Source organism: Hippoglossus stenolepis, chromosome 3 (assembly GCF_022539355.2).
Source record: "Hippoglossus stenolepis isolate QCI-W04-F060 chromosome 3, HSTE1.2, whole genome shotgun sequence".
Classification (NCBI taxonomy): domain Eukaryota; kingdom Metazoa; phylum Chordata; class Actinopteri; order Pleuronectiformes; family Pleuronectidae; genus Hippoglossus; species Hippoglossus stenolepis.
In genome coordinates, this window is record NC_061485.1 from 25,009,203 (window position 1) to 25,029,749 (window position 20,547).

General features: G+C 41.7%; 1 protein-coding gene across 8 annotated transcripts in view; it reads right to left on the reverse strand.

Moving 5' to 3' along the window:
- The window catches only part of foxp1b (forkhead box P1b), a 158,826-nt gene that overhangs the window by 53,603 nt on the left and 84,676 nt on the right, over window positions 1-20,547 (reverse strand). For all 8 annotated transcript variants that reach the window (XM_035152767.2, XM_035152771.2, XM_035152763.2 and 5 more), the window contains one exon: window positions 2,488-2,634. In XM_035152767.2, the coding sequence (XP_035008658.2) occupies window positions 2,488-2,634 (147 nt within the window). The remainder of the gene's footprint in view (window positions 1-2,487; window positions 2,635-20,547) is intronic.

A 20,547-nucleotide genomic window follows, 5' to 3' on the forward strand; every position in this document is an offset into this window, starting at 1 on the left:
CCCAGAGGCAGGGGTGGGCGGTGCAGGAGTGGGGGTGTTGCAGATATAAAACCAAAGAGTCATTTAATGCTGATCAAGGATTCAGCTGAGGCTGGTTTGACTCGTATTTTTCTGCCTTTTCTGCTCGTGCAAGTCATTTTTTTTAGATGTTCTGTATATACTGTGCTTCATTATTTTTGATTTGAATAAGAATGAATTGGAAAGTGAGTCACATCTCCAAATGAGTAAAAGTCTGTGCAGCAGCTCCTCGTGCCTAATGGGAAGGACCGCTGAGATGAATGGAGACTCGTTCGCAGATCAGGTGCTTTTATGGGGTGTCAGCTTACTACACCGCCTCATAATTGTTGGATCATGTCTTTTGATGACCCAGTCCAGCTCAACAGAGAATCATTATCCGGGCTGTGTGATGGAGATAGCGGACGTTCTGCTTACGGAGTGCTCCTCCAAAGCACGGGTTTGTTCTTGAAAGAGGAAGTGAGATGAGACTCAGGCCGTTAGTCTCTGGTGGTTCACAAAATATGTTTATGTGTGTGAGAGAAAGAGAGAGAGACCTGTGAGAAAAAATAAAAGCTACAAGAGAAAGCATGAGATGAGGAAAAAAAACAAAAAAAACTAATGTAACACATGTAATACATCCTCGCTTGGAACGGCACACTGATGTTTATGTATGAACACTTGGCTTCAAACTCAGTGCTTATGTGGTCAGGGTGTGTTTAATTAGCAGAATATGTAATTTAGAGATAAACAAACACTTGCCGGGACCTGTGGCTTCTTTTTTTTTCATAATGGTATTTTCAACCCAGCAAAAATGGAACATACAACATGAGAGAGCTGGCAATTTATGATGTTAGTTAGACACTACAGCAAGCCCGTGCTCTCTTCACAAGAACAGGGTAGGAGAGGCGAGGGGAGGGGATGTGGGGGAAAGGGCCCGACTCTCTTTTCAATAGCTGAGCGACAGCTTGGCCGAGCTCTCTGTATACATTAATAAATTAGAATTTTAATTTTGTCTTTGTCTGCAAGAGATGGTCTAGTACTTCACTATGTACCAACAACTGGCTGTACGCTGGAATCTGCCGTTGCGGTCCCCTCTGTTGACCTCTGCAGCACAATTCCCTGCCAGGCTGAGGAAACTGTTTAGTTTGATCCTTTCAACTTATTTGAATCCTGACAAATATGCACACAACTGAAAGGTCATCACAGTCATATTTCATCCTCTGGAGCTATTCCGAAGACATCTGCACAACAAAGGGGCTTTTCACAACCTGACATTAGACCTAGCTGCTACAATGGCTCATTAAAAAGGGCCCCCAATGGGATGGTAAGGGCATTAAATATTATATATATACACACATAGAGAGCAGGGCCTCCGTATTAATTACCAAATATGCCCTGGAGTTATTTGCAATTTCACACTGACACAAACAACTGCTCCATTTCCAAACAAAGATATACATCTCGGAGTTTTCTGATCTGAAATTAATGAAAATATTGCATCAGATATGCAGCACTGTTCTCATTAAAAGCAGAAAAAATATGTTTTCTCTTTGCATCACAAAGGCAGTCCAAATAACTGTCCCAAAGCCTCTTTACCTCTCCCAACCTTCACACACTCCCACCCCAACTCCACCTCTCAGCCCTTAACGACCCCTCCAATGGGCTTCTCCATAGCACCTCCTGCTGCTGGTGGCAGGGACCTGCCTCCTCTTTTTAAACATTTCTGCTGTGTGTGTGATGAAAGGCAAACAGGGAGATCATGGAGCTTCCTCTGCACGGCCGGACTCACTTCTCTGTGGGAGGACTGCGGCTCTCTCACTTCTCTATTTCTTCTCCCCCATTTCCACACTTTCTCCTGCTTTTAGCAAAGCTGCACGACTCCTGAACAGAGCAGCACTGTCGACAACACCTCCACCTGAAATCAGGATCAATCGCATACACTGATGTGTATCATGTGTATGACCGTACTGGCCCAGCTGGATGAGCTCATGTGATCTAAACTGGCCACACAGAGGCTTTCCTAATAGTCTGTCCTACATATTTCACAACAGCAACCGACAGCAAGATGGGAGTTGAGATTAGTTCAAGGTTAAGGTTAGACATGATTTGGTCATGGTTAAGATTAGGGTGAAAGTTTTGGTTATGCTGTCCACGATAAATGGAAGTCAATACAAAGTCTTAATTAAGCTAGCTGATGCGCAAACCTGTGTGTGTGTGTGTGTGTGTGTGTGTGTGGACTGCTAAATCACACATAATGCGTGAGCATACAAGACTGCAAATGTTGCACTGCCAATTCTAATTTCCTGTTTGTGAACATATTCTCGTGCTGGGCTTTTTTCGCACACTGTGTTCTAGTGAAAGCTGCAAAAGTTCTCTCTTTTTTTCTTTTTGTATTTGAGCAACCACAAAGTCAAATAACTGAGCCTGATCTGATAATCACCAGACAATAAATAAGGCGGTTTCTGAGAATGACAAACATATTTACAGTACCTGTAGGCTTTGCTGCTTGTCGTTGGCTTTGGGGGATTTGCGGCCAGTGTTTTGTTGAGACAGTAGTTGATGAGACTGGGGCTGCTGCTGCTGCTGCTGCTGCTGCTGCTGCTGATGGAGGAGTATCTGCCGAGCCACTTGTAGAGCCTAACAGAGAAACACAAAAATAGTTTTTCTTTAAAAAAGTCTAATAGAATTGCTAGATGCTGAAAGTCCCATGAGAGCACTTTGATGCCTATTATCAGAGCAGACGTATCTGCTTACAACAATATTCCCTTGGCCTTAGATAGATAACAAACAAACATCACCGACAATCTTTTCATACTCTCCCATTCAGAATCATAAAGCTGTGGCTGGTATAAACATTCTCTCCACAAACAGACGGGGAACAATGCTCAGATGTCAAAACAAATTCACAGACAGAAAGAAGATCCAAAAAAATCCAGTGCAGCCATCCAGAAGAAATATTTATCTGTTGATAAGTTGCACTAACAGCAAACACAAATTGTCAAAGACACTAATCAGTACTTTTGATCCTCCTTTAGCACCGTCAAACTCCCCTCCAGAAAGCAAATAAAAGGCTTTATGGCTGCTTCAAATATCTGTTAAAGGACACGGCCTTCTCAGTGGAAAACAAAATACAGTGCAGTCACATGTTTATTACTCCAGCTACTCCCTTTTCCCTTACGATAAATAATCAAACATGCCATCCAGAGCAAACAAAGCCAGAGAGAGAGCTGGGGGGAAAAAAACACAAGAGGTCTTGAAAACGGTCAGCGATACCAAGAAAAGCAAGCGTTGTGTTCCCACAGTGAGCTGGCCAGCCTCACACCTCCACCAGTAAACCATCTGGGTAAATAACTGGCCTCATTCTTTCCATGTTCCTCAGACGATTGCTCCCACAATTAAACAAACAGACAGAGGGACACATCCCAGCTCATCTCACATTCACGGACAATCTATAGGAGTTCCCCACTCAATTATTTTACAAGTTCAGAAACTGTAGAAGTAAAAAGTGGAATGTTTAAAAGGAAGAGCACAGTGCACATAAAGGAAAACAGCTACAGCGACGTGTAAAAAAGTGAGTGAAACCTGTGAAAGATTGTGTGAAAATAAGACATCAACAGAGAAAGGGCAAACACAAAGCTCTGCGGATGGACGGAGGAGCAGAAATAACTCAGAGAGTTGGTCTTTTAGTGGCACTGAAGTCAGACGATTCTATAACGCAGGAAGGGAAGAGACAGTTCGGGGGTTGGAGTGAACAGCTGTACGATGGTCTGTGTGTGGGTGTATGTACTGACCCTCCCAAACGCACGGCTGTCGGATGACATCATGATGCATAAATATGACCACAAAGCTACAAAGAGGCCACACTCCTGGCAGTTCACCATGCTAAAGTTTGGAGTACATAAATTTTCCTTCTCCCTCGTCTGTCTCTGAGCCCTCGTGTAAAGATAGATGACGCTAAAACAACATATCTCACTCTGCATGCCTAATTGTCCTCTGCTTTGAAATTTGTGGAGGGGGAACCCCTCCCCCCTCCTGCATGCAAGTACACTCATAAAGAAAGTGTATGAATCAAAACAGAGAACAAATATTTGCTTTACTCATTTTACATTTTAGACAGTAATTTTTCTTCCTCCAGATAGTCTCATAATCTGGAGAAAAAATTTAAATGCGACGTGAACTGAAGTGACACGAGGAGGAAGCCTGAATAGTACATGAAAACGCTGTGAGATTGTCTCTAGTTGTTTGTAATCACATTATGAACCTTTTTATTGATCTAAAATCATCGAGCATCGAAAAATGCCAAAGAAAATGTATTGATGTGAAAAAAAAATATTTTGCTAAATCAATTAATTAAAGGATACTATTTTTTTGTTGATTATATTTTATTGGGGGGAAAAAATCTTATTTCTCCTGATCTTAATTTGTAAATTATATTCATAAAATTAATATAACTTGTGTAATGTGTGTGATTACTTCATATTAACACCTCTTGTTATCTACAAATGATTCAACAATGACATGATTGTGATTAAGTTTTAGTGCTACTACATCATGGACAAGTATTGTCTGACTCTGAAACACTCAAGGAAATTCTAAAGTAAAAGAAAAGCTGTCATAAAACCATACACAACGCCCATGCATGGCGTGGTGTTACGGGCATGTTGCAGAGTAAACAAAGTTGGCTGTTTTCTTTTCCCTGTAACCGATGACACATGCAGTGAAATGTGTGTGTGCGGTGTGTCTAGGGTTTACAGCCGAGGGTGTTGGAACAAAGAGAGTTGAGTCAACAGGATATGATAGGAAGTTCAGACAGTAATGGATGAACAGATACATTTCTGGGAAGTCTCCCCTCACTGACACAGTCATAATGCAACGTTAACAAGTGCATTCATATTTTGATATTCATGACAGCTCTGAAAAGCAAAGATTATCTCATTACGTTACTCAAAGTATTAGCATTAATTAGGGCTGGGCAATGAAACAATATCAATAATTATCACAATATAATTTTCATCAATACAACAATGATTTAATATATATACATTTAATACATTGTGTAAACACAGTGAGGTTTGTCTCCCTGCTCAGAAAGCAAGTTGAAAAACCACAACCTTCACAATCTAGATAATTATCTAGATTGACTGATAAAAACAGAGAAAACGTTTATCTTGCTATCATTTTTTGGCCATATTGTCCAGCCCTAATATTAACATTTATTGATAGCTTGACCCCAGTGTCCACAGTGTCCAGATGTATGTTTGAAAAGCATTTCCCCCCCAAGTATTGTCTTTATAGTTTATGATTTATTAACAGCATAAAGGTTGCGTGCTACAGACAGGATGATCGTGACTGCCTTCAGGTAATGCCTAACGAGTTTGGCTTAGAGTAGACGAGTCACATGACAGTTAAAACAATGATGGTATTTTGCAACATGGCATGACAGTGTAAAATCAACAAGCCACCTACTATTCTAGTCTATGGCTTCATTAAATTATTTTTTCCCCAATAAAACTAAGGCCAACAATTATGTAATCATGCACGATACCAAACAAAGTCGATAATTATCTTGAAATATAATTAATTGAAATCTCTGCTGCATGACATATGGCTGACAAAAAGAGTGTGACTTTAGAAAGCCAAGACATGAAACGAGTTAACACTGTTGTTGGTCTGAAATGTAATGAGGCTACAAGGCGAGTGGGATGAAAACCTGTGTTGCGGGGTCTGCTCGACGCTCAGGAATGTTCCTGTCATGTTTGTATTTTAAAAAGGCCACTGGAGATGGCATGCCTTCGAGAGGCCTAATGCTGGGCTAAAATAACCTATTGTGGACTGTCACTGCAGTGTTTACACAGCACCCACTCCACTATTTCAGAGCTCTCTGCCTCCTCCTCCCCCTGCTCCTCTGGAATTTATCTTCTTTTGATCTCCCATTCGAAGGAGTGGGTGCTTGATAGACATGCAAGTGCCAGACAAAATGCGATAAACTGGAAGCTGATGACAGGTGCGAGGCTTTCTACGCACTGACAGGTATAATAGTCCAAATCTAATGACAGATCAGCTTAAAGCTACAGTGATACAGTGGGCTGTGAGAACGACACTGCACAGTGAAGTGGACAGAATCATACTCTTTTATCATTTTACACGGGTTCATTTTGTGCTGTATAAAAGGTAAAATGTTCAATCAGTAATGTTTACTTAAAAACACAAATTACAACAGAACAGAGAAAATCTGAGTTTGTGATACTGTGTGTTGATGCAAATTGGTTTTGTGTAGTTTCTTCTGCCTAAACACACACAACTACCAACAACCTGATACAATCACAAACTGAGGTTGTTTGGGAAGCAAACTTGTTACTGGAAATGAACACAACTGCAGACATAGACGCCTACACCCACACACTGTACATACACTCTCAATGTCTGTGTCTCTCTCACACACACACACACACACACACACACACACACACACACACACACACACACACACACACACACACACACACACACACACACACACACACACACACACACACACACACACACACACACACACACACACACACACACACACACCATGGAGGGTGTGAACCCTCCAGGTGCTTTTGATTAGAAAACAGCCTCCGGCACATGACAAGGTTTTATCAGCAACAAAGACGTTGCAATTTGGTATCCTTGTCATTTGCAATCCTCTTTTATTTCCCCCCATTTTAAATGTGTTCAAAGTTCACACCCTCTTCCCCATGTTAACGCAACTTCCTCAATAAACAACAGGCGTTTTATCTGCATCTACTTTCACGCCATATTAGTGGATAGAGGCAGGAGCGTCTCTTATGTCCCTGGGCTATCACGCTGTGATAAGGGAACTGCTAAGTACTGAATGTCTTTATGTGCAGTCTGCACATGCGGATTATTTACAGGCTTTGGGGTTTCCTGCTGCTAAAGCCAGCTCTGGGTGTCTCACAAATCCCAACTCAGAGCATCGCCACACAGTCAAGACTGCTCTCTGCTGAATCCTCCACTGCACCTTTTTCCCACAATGGCAAAATGCAGACATATTTTCAGATATGTTTCTCCCTGTTCTCTCTTTATGCAACTGTACTGACCCACAGTTATAATCAAACACTAAAAATCCACGGGAGGCATCTGAATCACGGCATTTGTTTTGTATGGGACAGAAACACAGGTCCAGAGAAAATAGACTATGTCGGGAAATATGATGGGGAAAACATTCAGGGGGGAAATTGGTCAGGGTGCCTCCTTCGGGAGTCAGACAGTGGGGAACGTCGGGGCCAGTGATGTTTGTTCAGGCCCATCAACAGAGAGACCTCCTCCTCTTGCCACAGCTGGGGAAGACCTTGAACGTGAAATGGTTTCAAGCAGATTGTTCCTAATTGCTAGAAGATGTGCGAGCAGGTGTAACTGGATCCCTACGGCCACTCGGAGAGAAGGAGAAAGAACGAGACGTGCATCTGTTTGTGCATTTCCATTCTTGTGTGTGTTGGCATGCACGCTTCAGCGTATTTACTCGGCAGCCATGTTTCGGCGGGCTTTATTAGGCAGGAGAGTGTAGCTCAGAGACAGCCAGCAACAACACGACTAATAGGTTAGCTCTTAATGTAGTCTGGCTCAGTTGACACCAGCCCCTCTGGTCTCGCTCCACAGCCTCAGCGGGGCTTCAACACCAGCAGCCTAAATGTCAAGGTTATCTGCTCGTCTTTCTGACTGATCGCACGTCTCAACTCACCTGACATTTATCACTTCTGCTTCTGCTTCAAAGACGAAGCCCTCTGCTCCTCAGCTGTGACCTAACCAAGCCAAGAGGCCAGGTTCTTCTTCCACAAGCTTTTCCACATAATTCACCAGCACATTTAACTAACTAGTGCAGTGCCCCACCTGTCAGGAATGGATTGTTCTCTTGTCCTGTGTTGATGCTCTGGAGCTATTTCAAAAATATTCCTTGTCATCAGTGAGTCCTCCTCAAACAGTTCTACTATATACTGTCACTTTATGTTGTTTGTTTGCTGGACATTGTGTGCAGAGCTTTTTATAAACAGTCTATGGTGCAGAGTGAAGTTAGAAAACTTTCTGTTCATCCTACCTAGTACATCTGTGTGAAGATTTTGTAGTCAATGTTTTTCATGAAATGAAACTGAATTTGCTTTATTACTGTTTATTTGCAAAGATTTTGATACAAGTCTGAATTATTTAATTAACTAATGTTATTTTATCATACATTGTAGGTCTATTTAGCAATCAACACAATCTTTAGACCCAAGTTTACAACTTTTCAAATTAAAGCTCTACAACTCAGTGCAATATAAAGATTTTCAGCAACAAATATTGTGCTTTTAGGCAAATTGCTAAAGAGCAAGTGATTCTAAGAATGTTGTTGCCACAAAGATCAGCACCTTTGACACAAGTGAATGTCTGTGTCTCAGTCCGATATGGTGATATAAAAATAATCAGATTATCATAATGATCTGGAGATTTTGACCTGAATCTTGACCCAGTTTCCTGGCGGCTACTTTATTTTATTCAAAGGCGTAGAAGACATGTTCAACTCAGTCCACTGACTGAAGGCACACTGCCCAACCTCCACTGACACAGTGCACTGGCCGCCTGTTTATTACCATGCTTTACCATTAATATTGAAAGTATCATGTGTTCAAATGGCATCCAATTTGACACTGCACTTCCTCAGGCCCTTCACAATACACATGCCAAGTGTGAAGATGATAAGGTGAACATTTCGCCAGATATGCATTCCACATACGGACACACAGACAGAAAGACAAACATTTGTGGTATTAGTAAGTAGATGAAGTGTCCAAGAAAGCAAAGTTATCCAATCATTTCATTAATTATATAATATACTGTAGCCAGTGGCGATGAAACCAGTAAAGCTGGGGGTGGAACTGATCCTCTTTTCACAGTATGACTGAAAGCGGATATGGTGTAAGAGAAGTGTTGAGTATGCAAACATATAGTGATGGAATTCACTTGGAATAATGTCATTTTAATTGAAATGCACATGGGCTTTTTTTTTTATGCAGGGGGTGATTTTTAAACATGTAAGGGGATAAGCAGTGAGGATCATGTCTATTTATATTAATTGCATTTTTTTCTCTTCCTCTTTTCCTCAGTAATACGGACGTTTATCTGCAATGCAAAGCAGGAAAAGTCTGGTTTCCCAGTAAGTATATAATTAATGCCATTTCCAAAAAGCCACTCCACATGGAAAACAGGCCCTGATGCTCAAACCTCGCACATTACAGGGCCCTCGCAACAACACTCTCCAGCCTGTGTTTAGATTTCCAAACTAATTCATGTAGAATACATAAATAAATCAATGTTTTATACCCACTTCAAACCATTAGATTCCCTTCCTTTGCTGCACTTTTCAACTAATCTATTAATATTTATGACAACACTAAACATTTCAAACAACCACATTTAAACAATAAGGCAGTGTGTGCACTTACATAAGACACAATTTGACTTTAATGAAAATGTTTTGGTATTTTTTGTCCAACACCTCTCTCTCTCTCTCTCTCTCTCTCTCTCTCTCTCTCTCTCTCTCTCTCTCTCTCTCTCTCTCTCTCTCTCTCTCTCTCTCTCTCTCTCTCTCTCTCTCTCTCTCTCTCTCTCTCTCTCTCTACAGAGCAGGTAATGCAGTGTCCTGACAAATGTTTTAGGAGAAAAAAAATGACTGGTGGAAAAACAAGACGAAAGCAAAGTTATTAACTGTGAGTGGAGATAGAGGAGAAGGCTCTGTGAAGCAGGACTGATGATGGAGGGAGTGGAGTGAAGAGCAGGAGAGGAGGAGGGCGGGGGGTTGGACAGATGGAGGAAGAGAATGAGACTGTGAAACAGAAAAAGAGAGGTAAAATGGAGATGGCAAGAGAGGGGGGGAAATCTGAATATTGCAGAGGGGGAGGCGGAGGTTGCAGGGTGTGTGGAGGGGAGAGTAAACAGTGCCCCGACCAGGCGTTCGGGCGCTCGGAGCCTGGTACGGAGGGGTCACCACCACCCCGTCCACCCCCCCAGCCCGGCGAGGTCAGCTCAGCTATGCTGGCCTGACAGCTTCCGTTTGCTGTGTGCTCTGCGTTTGTTTGGATTCCCCAGCCTTGCTTAGCCAGCAGCTTAACAACAGATGGCTAAAGAAGGCCTCCATTCAGAGTGGTCGGGATCAGAAAATCACACCAAGGAAAGTACACAAGCTGCAGACAAAACACACAGACATGCCACAAGCTCCACAAGCACGCACATGCAAATGACATGGAATGTCAAAGTTGCACATGATGCAAATGGGAGAATGGCAAATAAGGTTCTGCTTGCTGCAAACAGTTATTTCATTACCCTAGAAAAACGCATGCAAAGGCACTACGATGAGACACATGCAACAGAATGCAAGAACACATGCATATGCACAGCGTCGTCTGATTGTACCAAACAACTTCCTGGGATGATTCAATAACTGAGTAGATCTCAGTGAAAGCATTTCCGCAGTCTGCCATTATTAAATGAATACTGTGTTTATTACAGCTTTAGTGTGGTGTAAAATCATAAACACCCTCCCAGAGTACAAGAGGAGCTGTCAACTAAATATTGTTTCTCTCATGAGTTGCTCTTCCACCTCAATTACGCCTTTCAACTTCACAGGCTCAGTATGATAAAGTGGCAGTAAAAATCATTCACATTAATACACCATTGTGCATCTGCTGCTAAAGGTAATTAAAGAAGTAAATGACTCATAAGAATAGACATATTAGCCGCAAAATGAAAGGCAACTGGGCTGCCTCATGAAAATATGTACCATTAAGATACTGCATTTTCATATTGGGGTAATCAGCTCCACTAGCCTGATGCTGATTTAATCCACTCCAGTGGAAAGTCTATCAGCGCACAGCCGCGTGTCACTGTCTCTCTTATGTCTGCCCGCCAAGAGCCAGGCTTTCTACATCAGCATTGCCCGTGAATGACTCCACTAAAGGAGGGAGGTCACACACAGGCAAATCAGTTGGAGGAGCAGTCATTGCTAAGGTGTCGTTTAGAGGCAGATGGAGAAAAAGAGAAATAAAAAAATAAGTATGAAGAGTTGAGAGGAGGATCAAATGAGCTAAGAAGAGTAATAAAAAAAAAAGAAGGCAAAAGCACAAACGATCTGGGAACAATGCAGCAGGCGGATCTCAGTAGCCCCTCTCTCCCTGACCTTAGCTTTTTGTTCTGAGCATATGATGCCTCGGGATGCCCACCACTGATTACGCTGATAATATCCGTCAAGTTGATAAAGTGGGAGGAAAAGAGCACAGGCATTGCCAACTGCGCTGGGTACTTAGACGGACTGTTAGAAAACACACACTCCTCCCGATTGCACCTTTGGTGGAAGTGTTGCATCACTTTTGTAGCGGGGAGTGTTGTGCTTGGGAAAACGGGCGCTTCCAAAAGCCCAGCGTGAGACCTAGAATACTGTGAGCAGATTTTATCATGCTTCAATGATATTGTTTAGAATGGGAAGAGCTATCTGCCTTGGTCTCATAGCCGGGAGGACTCAACATCATCGGTACACAGGAGACTTCTGCAATTGGACCTGTAAAACCTCCTAAATCTTCCAATTTAGTTGAGGTGAATATAGATGAATGTAGTCTGCACACGGCTATAGGATGGTGCTTGAGGGGGGAAAGAGCAGACAGACTGTTGGTCATGGTTCACCATGCTGCTCCGTGCCTAAACTTACCATATGCCCTGTGTTGTCAGCTGACCACTCTTCGGACTCGACACCACAGGGCATGTTGATTAACTCAATGTGGATGCAAAAGTAACTCATCTTGATGAATAATCCAGCTAATCAGTGAAGCAGACAACAAGCGTGACACTGCCCAAAGCAAATTTTGGCTGATCCCTTGAAGACGGATGTGTAATGACATCTGCCCAAAGAGCACTTAAACATCATCTCCCGCTCATTTCATTAAGAAACTGCAAAACATATCCTTCTTTGTCCCTCTATGGTCCTGAAACATTTCTGAGGTTTGCGACTGTACATCTTTTCCCACTGCCTTGAACCATCCTGACCCGAGACCTAACACATCATGAGCTGCTGAGGGAGAATTCCTGAGTGTGTGTGTAAGTGTGTGTGTGTGTGTGTGTGTGTGTGTGTGTGTGTGTGTGTGTGTGTGTGTGTGTGTGTGTGTGTGTGTGTGTGTGTGTGTGTGTGTGTGTGTGTGTGTGTGTGTGTGTGTGTGTGTGTGTGTGTGTGTGTGTGTGTGTGTGTGTGTGTGTGTGTGTGTGTGTGTGTAGTGAGAGTTTCTCCGAAGGAGAGGATTTTCTATAAATCATGGGCCAGTCCAATTGGCTATGGATTGAGTTGCAGTGGGGAGAGACAGCTCCCTGGGAATAGCAGTGTCTCTGTTGAAGTCATTCCAAGATGGGTAATATGATCCTATGCCGCCAGGAATAAAGGAAGGGAAAAAGAAGAAAAAAAAAATCTGATTGCTGCGGCCATAAAGAGGAATAATCTCCAGCAGGGTCCAGACACATCACCCGTCACACTGGACAGTAATGTATTATCGTCTCACAGACAGACGACGTGACACATGGTGGGCCTCACTTTTTTGGTTCTTTGTAAACTGCTTCTTCTCTTATTCCAGGAGTTATTAACCTTCACTGACTTGGTATGTAGGTGTGGAAGGTAAAGAAACAAACGATTGGCAGTTCTGGTGAAGAGGAGGGTGAAGACTCTCACTCTCTCAATTTGGAAACATAGACAACTTGCAACATAGTCAACTAGACTAATTGAGAGCTGTAAATGGGCTGTAAATAATGTATTGTAATGAACTGTTTAAAGCATGTAAAGTTTCAAAAAACATCAAATAACTGCCAAAAAGATGGGTTTCTGACCAGCTGGATGCTTTTTCCAGTAGAAAATGCAATCAAGAAGATGCAAGCACCAACAGTCAAAGTATGTCATACAACCTACGTGGATGATGTTGCTTTGGTCACATGACAATCACATAATCATCAACTGTATGTTTAAGCAACATGAGCTTAAATCAATTAAACAGAATAGCTGGTAGAGAAACGCTTGATCAAGACAAAGCTTGATTTCCAGTTGTTGGAGAGATGTCTATCCTGAGTCTGACAGATATGGATGTCTGGGTATGATCTGATGCCAACTTTCTGATACAAATATAAATATATTTCAAAATGGCACTGATTCCTACTAAGTTAATGTGAAACTCTTATGACAAAGACATCAAATTGAGGTTTGATATTTTATAGTTGAACCATATTATGACCTTTATTATAAATAACTATAAATAATAAGAAAACACAAATGCAACAAACAACAAAAAATGTAAAATGTTAACATATATTTTTCTGCATTTTCAATTCTGTCAAATAAACGTTTTCATATTAGCGTATAAACACAGATACTGAAATATCTGTGAAAGGTTATCTGCCACGTTTATCAAACAAACAATATATCAGTTGGGCTCTACTATTCACCATGAGAGGTAAAATGTTAGGTGCTTGAAGTCCGGGACGAGAGATTAGATTGTCCAACCACATTCATAGTTGGCTGATTTTACAAATCCCCTTTCAATTCAGCCTTGTTCTTGAGTGTTTATGGACTAACAAGCAAAGCAAGAAAGTCCATTGAGCGTAAGCACTTTTCTAAAACCTTAATTAACATGCAGAGTGCACTGTGGTGACAGAATTGGCCGCCCTCAATCTGCTTGAGCCACCTTCAGCTTTAGGCGCTGAGACCTGCAGGCTGCAGGCTTCGATGAATGTTGCAGGAGAAGATGATCACAGCTCAAATTAAGTTACGCACTAAGCTTGAAGGGCTTGCATAAACATGTAATGGAAATATCACACTATACGAGAACCTGAGGAAAGAGGGTAGGAAAAACTATGGTTAAATTAACTGATGCAACTTGAATTAGCGCAACTGGGTGAGTAATTTGTCCAGATGTTGCATTTACATTGATGATAGAACATTGTATAAATACAATAAATCACCTGCGCCCCAGGTTTGCAGACAGTCTCTTAGCAGCGGCTGGTTGTGAATAAGAGGTTAAAGTGAAATGCAGGTGGCAGAAGTAGCCCAAACAACAAGCACTGCAGGAACCAAGGGCATGTGGGCTATAGAGCTGCTGGGGTGGTGGGCAGGGGAATGACAGACTGCTGTTCAACTCCATTAGCTGCTATGTGAGAGGGGTGCATCTAGCAGCACACGACCTGTGAAGAATCTTAGATCTCACTCTATCTTGGAATGGGGATTGCCGCATTAATTCTGGGAAACTGTAATCTCTCAAGCAAATCAAATTACTCTCATTAAGCGCAAGAAGAAAACTGCCTCCGAAATAAGTATGTATAAAAAGTATTTATTACCAATAATCACCTCTGTAATACGAGCTGGCTTACAACGGCTTTTATTTTTTGCTGATTAAGTTTAAAAACGGGGAAACAAGAAAGGGCACATGCTCGTGGGTGCACACACACACACACACACACACACACACACACACACACACACACACACACACACACACACACACACACACACACACACACACACACACACACACACACACACACACACACACACACACTTTTAAACACATGCACAAACACACACACTAATACACAGCTCATGGAGTTTATGAGAGCGGTTGATACAGTGATTAAAGGGGAGGGTGGAGAGATACAGTGCTCGAAGGCCTTGGAGAGGACGTGCCTCACCTAGTCATAAAAACACACCTCTGTCTTTAAGCCAGCGCTAGAATCGCTCTCAGTAGGTTCACTTGGAGGTGAATCACTAAAGAATTTACATGCAAAGTAGCACATGTCATCGCCCAGACAGTGCACTCGGCACAAGCAGCGTTACACTGTACTCTGCCTTCACTCGCTGACCGCCACATATTTGCAACCTATTTGTGAGGTCGCCGGCATGACCCAGGGCAGCCACTCACGGAACAGTCTTGTTTCTGAAATACAAACAGCTGCTGCCTTTTTCTCTCGGTTTCACTTGCATAATGTGTGTATCTACAAGCCTTACTATTGCATCAAACAGCCAACAGTGTGTTAATGTTATGCAGGCATGGTTTTTAAACAGTAAATAAAGTCAAATAACATTGTGGCTATGATGACTCTGGTGGGAGGTTAAGTCTTTGCTCTTCCTCCAGGATGTGACATTATTCTACAAAGTGCCAGCTGCCAACTCTAATTGCCTTGCTGGTAAATGCAAGAGACAAAAAAAAAATCCTCCCTCTGTATTTCTACTCTTTTATTCACATAACCAATTAACTACATCTAAAATAGAAGCTAAGAGAGTTAACAAAAGCACATCAAAATAGGTGATAAAAACAATTTGCCACAGCAAAATCAATTAGGATTAAGGGTCAGTGGGTCATTCATTTGCTGCTTCAACATAATTACCTGTTTTTCTTTCCCCTCATTTACTTCTTTATTCTTCCGGGACACAGATGTCCCCGCAAACCAGAAGATTTCACTTTTTTTTTGTTATTATTCAAATGAAACACTAATTCCTGTGAGAAAACGTCTGTCAAAACTAGAATGTGGCAAAGCTAATGTGCTCTGAAAAAAAAACTCCCCTGAAGCGAAACAAGCAAATTATATTAGATGAGATCCTACATACTGTTAATCTTAATTTGACTTCCCCTATCAGGTGATAAATAAATAAATAAGTAAATAAATAATCATATTAGAAACCATAATTTGATTTAGCAAAATGTAACCTATGAGAAAAATATGGACCTCTGCCTGTATCTGATATGAATGCTTGGCAAGAGGACAGGTTACAGCAGTACTTCCCTGTAGCTACAAATCACCGCTAGTGCTTCTTTGACTGTCTATCAAAGAGGCCGCATCCACTCCTGTCTGTCCTGTCTGCTGTGATTCATGGTCGGGGGAGAGGTGAGACAAGCAAGAGGAAGAGGAGGATCATGGCTGACGATAGATGCTCCTTCCCTCTTTTGAAGAGAGCTACAAGGACATTTATAAACTACATTGCTCCCATATAAAGAAAAAAAGGTGTTAGTCTTTAATAGACAGAAGCCTTTTTCAGGTTCAACACATAAAAGCTCACTCAGTTAGTCTGCCTGCAGAATATCACATTAACACTTCGTAAACATCCACCCATAAAGATAATTATTTTGATTGCAAGACTCTTGCGAGGCTTTTCTTCCCCTCCTCAACATCTGGTTAAAATATGGGGCAAGTGCTGGCTTCCTAGCTCCCGCTCAGGTGGTTAAAATAGAGCACACACATTACACGTATAAATAGAGAGGTGGGTAACTTAGATTTTTTTTCTCCCTTCCTCCACTAGGTAACTATTTCTTTTTTTGGGTGTGTGGCGAGTCAGCGAAAAGGCAAGCTGTGGCTCCCCACATCGCACCTGCCAGGAAGTGATCCTTTTCTCTCCTGCCAGAGAGGCTGCGAGGATGTGCCGGGACATGCAGCTGTAGCGTGAGCGTTAAGTGCGATGCTCCTACAAGCATTCATGTGTCATGCAGTTTGCAAACACTTGGAACCACCTGCGGTAAAAATCCAAAGCAAATATGTCTGAGGCTAAATATTTTTTGATTTAGAGACTTATCTCAAAAACAGTTTAAGAAATATTTTCTCATATTAATAATCTACCACTCTTGTTAGGGCCCAAGCCACCAACCTCGGTTTGAGGGCACTGAAAGAATTTTTATTATTTTTCTTCTGCTCCTTCCATTTCATTTGAGGGGCTAAACCCTAGAAAGACATAAAACATCAGAACGGCAAAAAAATATATATTTTATGGGTCTCCTGCATGGGAGTGGCAAAATAGCTCAACAGTGCCACCAAGAAAATTTCAACGAATCAGCCCCCTTGCACATGTAGCATGGCCAGACGTACAAAAGAGTCGTAGCCCAACAGGACCAAGTCAGCCCTTTTGGTCATAGATTAATGAACTCTTTCTGTAGGATTTATCTGATTTACTTCAAAATCGCTGTGTGGAATCTAGAGACAGCAGCAAGGAAACATCTTGAACAGATGTATTTTTCTTTAAACGGCGTGTCTGAGTGTGGTGTCAAATCTGTGATGTTTCGCCATGACATAGGAATTTGTCGGAACTTGATAAGAGTCCCAACCCGAGTTACTGTTCAGTCATAGTGCCACCTCCTTGCAACAGGAAGTACGCCCGATGTCACAATCATCATTCATCAATCTGTTCTGTTGTACAGGAATTGCAATTCATGATGTCCACCATGACGCACATAAGCAAGAAATAGCTTCTTACTCATCTACGTAGTGTTTGATAGTTGTGGCTGCATGCAGCTGTGTCAACTTGCGTCTGCATTTTGAGGGGTACAGGCCTCAAAATGTGCAGAAGTGTGAGGGCCTGTTCAACACTGCTTGCAGCTTTAATTTTTGTGTGTTTCCTTATGCTCTTGGTTGTGTAGTGGGCCAGACAGAGAGAAGCAGAAGCAGAGGAAACAGTGGAGCAGAGGGAGACTGTGATAATTGACCAAGATGCTGCTGCCACTGAGTCCCCTGTCCCCTCACCTCCAAATCCCAGCAGCCCCGTTTTCAATTTAACACAAGACTTGACCAGATTTCACTCATTGCAGGGGTAAGGCCCATCTTTGACACTTTTAAATCCAAAGAACAGCTTTCTGCTGATTAAAAAAGCTCCCCTCCTGCCTCGCTCTTTTCTCCCACTGTATGGCAAGAGGTAATGTGAGAGGGGTGTCCATTTCCTTTCCCTCAGAATCAACCACAAATAACTCACAGCTTCCTGAGCCTATCTTGATTTCACTCCACGAAGATAAGGACACCATTTATTGTTTTCATTGAGTTCGAGTGCTAAGACAGAGAGCGCCAAATTACTCTCAGATCGAGATAAATACACCCCAAATCGCTAATTCAATCCGTCTTCCACGCTGGTGATGTTTTGAAGAGAGGGAAATATCAAAAGATCACATTGTGAAACCGGAGTCTGGTGGTGTGATATCGGCTAGAGACCTCATCAAATTGAGAAGAAAAGCTAACTGCAACTTGAGTCAGAATTCCCTCTGGAGAAGCAGTGAGCTGGTACAATGTGTCTGTGTAATAAATATGAAATGTGCATCCTTCATAGCTCTGACAGAAAATGGAGTGATAAGAGGATGAAACTAAATATGTATCATGATTTGGGTTTTTAGCCTTCGTGACACAACATGGAGCTGGAAATCAGTGCATCAGTGTTTGTGGAGTGCAGCGCTGCCCCTGGTAGTGGCGAGCCGAGGACTGTGAGTATTTACTGATGTGGTTATCTTGTCCTGTGACAGGCAGGATCACTCAATCAGCCGGGGCTGGCTGGGCTCAGGCAAGCATTACACGCGTATCCCCATACTTCTGGGGAGGAGGCGTCAGCCAAGCCAAATCTGATCAACAAATGCAGTTCCCCTGTGCCACAGCTATCTGAGATGAAGATGATATTATGTGGAAGTGAGCAAAGTGATGGAGACGGTACAGGGAGAAACAGAGAAAGACCTGAGAGTGGAACCTCGTCTAAGGCTCGGCTTCTTAAAGGCAAAGTGTCTATCTACTGGAAAGCAAGAAGATAACATGCTGATATATTTTAATAAGAACCGTATGCCTCGCAACACTGCCTTTACTACATCAAAGAAGAACACATTTATATGCTGGAGACAGCCACACATTAATTATCAAAAACTTGAATTAAAAAATAAAAACTTGTCCGTCCAGTATAGTTACATACCAATTAAAAACACAATCCTGGCAGAGACCAACTGACATTTCTAATGATTCTTTTAAAAAATTACTCACATGTACATGTTATTAAAAGGTTAAGAGAAATTTGCATTTAGCAATGAGGAAAAATAAATATAGTGTTGAGTGTGCAGATAAGAGCTCAGTAATTAGGAGTAGACATTGCGGTGCTGGAAAACATTTGAAGAATAAACCTGGACTAGTTTGCTGCTTTCCCTGTTGCCCTACAGATATTTTACATTATTCAATCCAAAATACCATCTTTCTGATTCTAACTTTTCTTTTGCATGTTAATGTTTAATAAGAGCCTTTGGCTATCTATGGGCACAATTATTAGATATCCGCAGAGAGAAATTGAAAAATTAATCATTCTCTCAATTTTGTACTTCTCTGATCCATTGGAAATGGCTGCACAAGCTGTGGCTTCTCCCCTGTCACAGGCTCCATCTAAACACAATCGCTCCACTGCCAAAGATGGCTTGCTTGTGCAACCAAGACAATTGCATCAATACAGTAATTAAGTAATTATTTAGATGTTGGCACTTGTCCTGGTGTACTACAACACTGATAAGCCTATTGAAAGTGGTGATGATTACAGAGGTGTTTGTCCCTGGCCTGACAAAGGAATACAAATTCTCTGTGTGTTTAATTATCCAAAAATATTAAACAGTATCACACAAAGTGTCATTGTGGGGATTTGCCTGACAGGAAGATGTCCCAATGGGCTCCACTGGACCTGTAGCACACACTGTGTGATGACACGTGAACATGCTAACACACTCTCAGAATAACACAATGCCATAATAGGATGCACACACTGACTGCAGTTACACTTGGACCACGTGTCTTGTGCAGTTACTGTATATTTCCATACAACTCAATTATTAACGTGTGGCCCTGTATGTTTTTGAACAATCCTTGTTTTGGCCCTTGCCATTACTGCATGCAATCTATGCTAATATAATGTACTGAGCATGAATATGCTAATGTGCAGACAGGAGAGCATTAAGTTATAGTTGACAGGAATTTATTCTACACACCATCCAGTTTCTAAGTGACAATTTTAGCCTTTGAGGGGGAGTTACTGTGAGACAGTGAGGCTGATGCCCCAGGATTATCTCTCAGTGTGCATGCATGAGATTTGAAATACATTCAAGTCAAACAAATTGCAGATTTTTGGTAAGAAGTAAATGCTAACTTATTAAGAGGTTAAACAGGTTACAAGTCAGCTGATTCAGTCTGTTCTCTAGGGGTGGTTGAAGTTGAAAGATAGTTTTGGGCCCTTTATTGATAGGACAGATAGTAATCATGAAAGGGTCAGACCCGAATCTGCATTCACTGCAGCAGTCTCAAGCATCAGAACAACCATCTATGTGCTGTCTGGTCTTTAAAAAATGTACAAAAAACTAGTCAATGACAATTTGTCAAGAATTTTTTTTTTAAAGCTTTTTTAAAGTACACAATGTGCTTGAACGGGGAACAATTTTCAAAAATATATTGAATATGTGGCTTTGCTCAAAGCTACAGAGCTAACAGTAAAGAAGGAATGACTTAAATCTGCACCTTACTGAATCAGAAATGATGGTTGATATATAATTAGCTCCTCAATTGTGGCCCCTGTTTGGCCCATGATTTTGAAAAATCTGCCTATGCTTCGGTTTGTAATTACAATTGATATAAAACATTAAGTATCGTTACAACAAATTAAACTACATCTAAATTTAATCTGCCTTCTTTAAAATGATCAGGTCATCTGAAGCACTAAGAATACACTTT